Here is a 7,435-nt window from a genome sequence, read left to right on the forward strand (position 1 = left end):
GGGTGCAGTGGCTCATGCCTGTAATGCCAGCACTTCGAGAGGCAAAGTGGGAGGACTGCTTGAGGTCGGGAGTTTGCAACCACCCTGGACAACATAGGTATATCCTGTCTGTACAGAAAATTAAACAATTAATTGGGTGTAGTAGCACACACCTGTAGTCTTAGCTACTCAGGAGGTTGAAGCAGGAGGCTGAGGCAGGAGGATTGCTGGAGCCCAGGAGTTTGAGGCTGCAGTGAGCTATGATTGCACTACAGCACTGCAGGCTGGGCAATAAGGCAAGACCTTGTCTACAAAAATAAAAAAATAAATAGAAATAAAATATGTTTAATTTCCACATATTTGTGAATTTTCCAGTGTTTGTTTTGTTATTAATTTCTGACTACACCATTTTGATCATAGAAAAATACTTTTTATGATAAGCTACTATATTTTAAAAAATCTATTAAGACCTGTTATGTGGCCTAATGTATAGTCTATCTTAGAGAATATCCCACGCGCACTTGAAGTAATGTGTATTTTGTTGTTGTTGGGTGGAGTGTTCTATGTATATGTGTGTTAGGTCTAGTCAGTTTATTGTGTAGTTAAAGTTCTCTATTCCTTCATGTATCTTCTATCTGGTTGTTTTATTCATTCTTGAAAGTGGTTAGGATTTCAACATATAGATTTTAGGGGTAGGGCATAAACATTCAGTGTATAGCAACATTTAAAAGAAATATTTGTATGTATGTGTCCTGCACATATCATAAAACTTACATGCCCACTATGTAAGTTCAGTTTGGTGTTACTCATACTATAATTTGCACTTCTTTAGGAGGAGATAAAGATAAATTGATCAACTCTACCTCTTAGGGAACACAAAAAGCAATGTAGAAGGAATTGAACTGAAAATTAAAAGGAAAAATGAATGTTTGACAAGGAGATGGGATCAGAGAAATTGAGTGGTTTATTCTAGGAGGAGAGATGTGACAAGAGCTCTAGAAGCCTTATTGGTTTGTTGTTGTTGTTATATAATCATTTCCGGCAACTGCTGGGGTCAACCTGAAGTATAGGATAAAAGGAGAGACGCTGTGAAGATGATCGGAAACATACACCATCCTATTGAGGAATTTGTTGGATTTTATCTCAGAGGATATGAAGAAAATACTACTTGCCATAAAAGTGTTTGAGGTTGTCTGAACTTAATAGAACTAAGTTGTGGGAAGGGGCATCCAAGACTCCATAGATATTGGTCATAGATTATGACACTGTGTGGTGAAAATTTGTGAAGCTCAAATAAGCACACTGTCCTGAACTGTTTGCATGGTGCTTCAGAACTTCACACACCAAAAGCCACAAATGGGCAAATCAAACATTATTTCTCTTCCTTCCACAATGCCTCTTTCTGTTCATTTATGTGTGTGTATGTGTGATGTGTGTGAAGGCAGAAGTCTTGCTGTCTTTACCTTACCTCTATTCCTCCCTTAGTTTTTGCCATAACTGACCCTTCCTAAAGTTACTTTCCAGATACCATCGCTGTTGGTGGATTTGAGAATTTCCCTTTCCTAGTATCTTTAGGCATCAATTAACCAATTAACTAGCCCATCCATTAATTTATTTTAAATGTTTATTAAGCACTGCTACATGCACAGCTTTGAGCACTTAGGGATTGCAAGGATTAAAAAATTAGGGTGTCTGCCTTTAATAATTTTATTGTCTACTTAAAAAGGGAGGCACACAAATGAATTAAATTAAAGCTTTATAATTAACCTAAGATGATACGTCCCATTTTGTCCAGGACAGTTCCAATATATGCACATTATTATTATTTTTTATTATACTTTAAGTTCTAGGGTACATGTGCATAACGTGCAGGTTTGTTACATATGTATACTTGTGCCATGTTGGTGTGCTGCACCCATCAACTCGTCAGTATTTTTAATAGTAGTGTTACCTTTACTTTAATAGTGTTCTTCTTTAAATGATAGACTATATTAAGTTATAACTAAGGAATTCAGAGAAGCCTGAAATATAGGTGAATAAAAATAAATGTTTAAATAATTCAATTTTGATAGACTTTGGAGTTAATACTCATGCATTAAAGAGGTCCAATATATACCTTTAATGATATATATGATATATATACTTACGACATTTACTTATGTCAGTAAAATGATATATATACTTATATCATTAAAAGTATACATTGTACCTCTGATATGAGTGTATTCCATTACCAAAAATTACTTCCCACAAGTACCAATCCTGTACTTACTATTTACTATGTCCTGACATATCAGAGAGAAAATCTCTAGTAGTCCTTGCATCTCTGAAGAATTTTCAGGTGATCAGCTCTAATGTGGAGAGAGTCTCTCTCAGTCTGTCAGGTTGCAGCAGGCACAAGTCCAACATTTGCATTTGATGTTCTCTGCCACCCTAGGCTAAATTATTCATGTGAATTCGTTCTAAAGATTTACCACTGAAACACATGAACAAAGTCACTATATGTATTAGTCAGGGTTCTCTAAAGGAATAGAACCAACAGGAGATAGATAGATAGATAGATAGATAGATAGATAGATAGATAGATAAATGATATACACATGCACACACACACACACACGGATATACCTATATAACTATGTATAGATATCTATCATATATTTATATATCCATATTTATATATATGTCTATATATCTATATACATCTATATATCTATTATCTATTGTATCATATATAACATATGGATAGATACACATATTTGTATATATTTATAATATATAAATTTATATATAATTTATTATATATACATATAGTATATAAATATATAACATACAAATTTATATATTATATGCACACATTTTATATATTTTTATGATATGTAAATTATATATAATATAATATATATTGTATTTATATATTATATATAAATTTATATATTGTATATTTATAATATATAAATATGTGTTTGTGTTTATCCATATATTAGTGTGTATATATGTGTGTGTACATGTTTTATATATATATAATATATATAAAGTATAAATTGGCCCATGCAATTATTTAGGCAAAGAAGTCCCACAGTATGCTGTGTATAAGATGGAGAACCAGAACCAGGAAAGTTAATGTTCTATAAAACCAGTCTGAGTCTGAAGAACTGAGTAGTGGGATCAGGGAGGTGATGTCTGGTGTGAGTCCCAGAGTCTAAAAGCCTAGGAACTAGGAACTCCGATATCCAAGGGCAGGAGAAGATGGATGTCTGTTGTGATTTGTTAAGTGAAGAAGAATTTAAGTTAGGTTTGGTGTAGTCAGGTGCAGCATAATGAGGACATTTAGACTGGAATATCATAAAGATGAAATGTATTTACTTGCAGTTTCCAGAAAGAGGAGGGTAAAATGTCTTGCAGAGCCAATGGAAAGGGGGAGGCAGTCAAGGACACTGTCTCTCAACCAGCAGGTGAAAAGCAAGCAAGAGATGGAGGGACCTATGGGTAGAACCCTTTATTGGGGTTCAGGATGACCTAGGTGGGTTTTCCACAACAGAGTTGGATTTAATTTGAAGGAAGCATGAGTTTAACTGTGAGAACTTGGGTTACATGATTGTGTTTACCGGAATTATAGCAGAAGTAAGGCAGCAAATGGGGCCTTATCTATCTAGAAACAAAAACAGAAACTGGGTAGAGACTGCCTCAAAATATGTAGGTCATTTGTGACAAGCCGAGGACAGACCAAGAAGGTGGTGCTGAGGCAGCACTAATATGAATTAGAGTTACAACAATGTCCCAGCCCAAGAAGAGAGTGAATTTACCTTTCCTCCACATATTGGTCTGTTCAGGCCATCAATAGATTGGATTCTGCCTACCCACATTGGCGAGGGTGATTTTCTTCATTCACTCTGCCAGTTCAAATGCTAATCTTTTCCAGAAACTCTCTCAAAGACATACCCAGAAATTCTTTTTTTTACAAGCTATTTACTATTTACGAGCATCCCTTAGTTCAGTCAAATTGACACATAGAGTTCATCATCATACTATGTAATCCTCTAAAAAAGCAGATAATTGCTCTGAGCTTCCTGGCTTAGTCTATGGAAAAATTCCAGTTTGATGCTTAACAGAACTTGAACAAGCCCCCTCATCCCTTGTTTTTTAATTCAAAACTTGTTCCACCACAAGAAAGTTTTGTTAACATGGTTAATAATCCATGATAACGGCATTAGCCTGGATTTTGACTTAGTATCAGCAAACTTAAAAACAAAAAACAAAAAACCAAAAAAAAACCTGTTTTTAAAACCTGTCGCAACCACCACCCAACCACTAAAATTTACTTCATGACTTATTCAGTGCTTTCGTTTAGGTTCTGATTTAAGTCTCAATAATAAAGTTGTTTTGGGCTGATGATGGTATCACAGGATGAAGAAACACTGTAAGAGCATTAAAATGCATGATAATAATGCATGCACACCCTGATGAATTATGACATCTGTTCCAGTCTGTGTGCTTGCAAAACAAGTTACTAGTGACACTGTAACATTTGAATTGAAAATTAGCTTCATATTGTGAAGACGATCACATTACCTGAGAGAGTTCCCAAGTCTAAATTTGCTCTACTGGTTACTATTCAGTGTTTATGAAAAATTTTAATCTCAGTACTGTGAAGAAGCTGGAAAAAGGGATATTATGATGCTAAAAGCTCTCTGTTTGGGGCTGCTCTGTGTTATTTTTGTCTCTCATTTTTACACACCCATGCCAGACAACATTGAAGAAAGCTGGAAAATAATGGCCTTGGATGTCATCGCTAAAACTTGTACGTTTACGGTAAGGTTAACATTATTTTCTGTTCGATATTGGGATGACTTATTGATGAAAAATGGGTGCTTATGAGCTCTTTTATTAATAGTATTAATATCACCATTTTGAAAAAACCATTGCTTGTTTGAGTAAATTAATTAAATAATATTAAATAAATAAAACTTCCTACATCAGTGCGAAACAATGAGACAGAATTCTCACTTCTAAGACTTTATGTCTAAATGTGACATGTATAAAATAAATTTATTGTGCATGTATAAAATAAATGGCTTTGAGGTTTATTTGAGAACTTGACTTAAATTTGAACTTCCAGGAACAACCTAGTCCCATAATTATCTTTTAGTTGTTCAGATATAAGTTATTGATATTTGTAACTCTTTGATATTAATTTAAAGCTCTTACTATTTAATGGCTTTAATTGTCCATCTTCAATTCTAAATTGCTGGTTTTCAGGGATTATCTGACTTGGCATGTGCAGAAAGAATTACAAATTCATGCAAAAATAGCTCCTTTAAAAGGAAAAGATAGTATTAAAAACTAATATTTTTGAGTTCTTAAATTGTATAGGCTTTGTATAATATGTACTTCCATTGATTTACCACTATCCTGCAATCATTTTTATCTAGTTATGGGGTGGGGGAAGAGACTGAGAAGAACACCTGCAGGTAAAAAGTAACAACTCCATAATTTGAACTCTAAACTGTCTCATTTTGAAACCCATACTCTTTCTGCCAAGCCAGATAGCTTCCAGAAAGGGTAACAATAAGAGGCTCAAAGGAGAAGGCAACAGCAGAAGATGATCAGAAAAAAGCGAGCAATCCATGGTCTAAGAAGGAGAGGCTGTCTTTTGATGCTTTGTACAGCAAACAATACATTTGCTTTGTGGAACCACAGTCAGCTCCTTCTGATATCTGCTAATATTTTCCCCTGTAATCACTTCTAGAGGCTTACCTTCTCCATAACTTTTCTCCAATGCTCTTACTTCCTGAGTAAGCATATGTGGGTAAGCAAGTGTCAGTTCCACAGAAAAAATGCTATCTTCCCTTCCTTGATTATCTCATTTGTATCGCAGACCGTTAACTTGTTTAAACCCCACTATAGCCCACTGAAAGATTTATTATTATTACTATCATACAGACAAGAAAATTGAGCTACAGAGAGTGATTTTCTTAATGTCAACCAGCTAGTAAGTAGTAGCATAAGATGCTGGTTTAAATGGATGCAAATTTGGCTTTGACATTTACTGGCTACAACTTAGGGTTTCTGCATACTTCCTTGTCATTAGAGTATAGGGGTTAGCACGGTGGCTCACGATTGTAATTTCAGTACTTTGGGAGGCCAAGGCAGGTGGATCACCTGAGGCTAGGAGTTCAAGACCAGCCTGGCCAACATGGAGAAACCCCATCTGTACTAAAAATATAAAAATTAGCCAGCTGTGGTGGCGCATGCCTGTAATCCCAGCTACTGGGGAGGCGGAGGCAGGAGGATCACTTGAATCCAGGACGCAGAGGTTGCAGTCAGCCTAGGTCATGCCACTGCACTCCAGCCTGGATGACAGAGCAAGATTCCATCTCAAAAAATAAATAAATAAATAAATAATAATAATAATAAATTAAAATTAAGAAAATAAAGTATAGTGGTTAGATGTTCTCAATTGCCCTGTAAATACCTTAATTTCTTTGGAGTAATTATAATAATTAAGATTGTTTCCTGTGTTATCAACCATCTAATTTTTAAGATTTTTTTATGAGTAAACTGTCCAGTGACATAACACAAAAGTCCTGGAAAAGCTGGTCAGAAATACCCAAGGCTGATTCCAAGTCTTGGAATCAACCCAAATGTCCATCAGTGACAGACTGGATTAAGAAAATGTGGCACATATACACCATGGAATACTATGCAGCCATAAAAAAGGATGAGTTTGCGTCCTTTGTAGAGACATGGATGCAGCTGGAAACCATCATTCTTAGCAAATTATCACAAGAAGAGAAAACCAAACACCGCATGTTCTCACTCATAGGTGGGAACTGAACAATGAGCTCACTTGGACTCGGGAAGGGGAACATCACACACTGGGGCCTATCATGGGGAGGGGGGAGGGGGGAGGGATTGCATTGGGGAGTTATACCTGATATAAATGATGAATTGATGGGTGCTGACGAGTTGATGGGTGCAGCACACCAACATGGCACATGTATACATATGTAACCTGCACGTTATGCACATGTACCCTAGAACTTAAAGTATAATAAAAAAAAAAAAAAGAAATACCCAAGGCAACTTTTTTCAAGGACCTCAAATATGGAATTTAAGGGTGAGGAAAGTGCACTAATCTTTTTGGCATTGAAAGCCAAAATATTTGAATTATTACTAGTGTGGTTATATGACGATATATAAAACTTTGAATTAAATAAAATGAACAATGAAGAAAGAAAACATGACAGCATGCCTACAAAATGGGTTTTTTTCCTGAAAAAAAAAATTACAAATCAAAAATAATTACAACAGCATAAAAAAACTACTAGTAAATTAATGGATTTTGAATAGGACAGCTCTCAGTCTAAAATACTAAATATTTGAGATTTTCTTCTTTTTATACACAAGGATTTATCTTTTTTGTTTTTTTTTTTTTTTTTTTTTTTTTTTTCTT

At 35.0% G+C, this 7,435-nt stretch overlaps 1 protein-coding gene across 1 annotated transcript in view; it reads left to right on the forward strand.

The window, feature by feature from the left end:
• Nucleotides 1-4,546: 4,546 nt before the first annotated feature.
• Nucleotides 4,547-7,435, forward strand: part of LOC111555776 (arylacetamide deacetylase-like 2) — a 29,875-nt gene continuing 26,986 nt past the window's right edge. The window contains exon 1 of the mRNA XM_023232113.2: nucleotides 4,547-4,791. Coding sequence (XP_023087881.1) covers nucleotides 4,654-4,791 — 138 coding nt within the window. The 5' untranslated portion in view covers nucleotides 4,547-4,653. The remainder of the gene's footprint in view (nucleotides 4,792-7,435) is intronic.

This window comes from Piliocolobus tephrosceles, chromosome 2 (assembly GCF_002776525.5).
Source record: "Piliocolobus tephrosceles isolate RC106 chromosome 2, ASM277652v3, whole genome shotgun sequence".
In the NCBI taxonomy this organism is placed as follows: Eukaryota; Metazoa; Chordata; class Mammalia; order Primates; family Cercopithecidae; genus Piliocolobus; species Piliocolobus tephrosceles.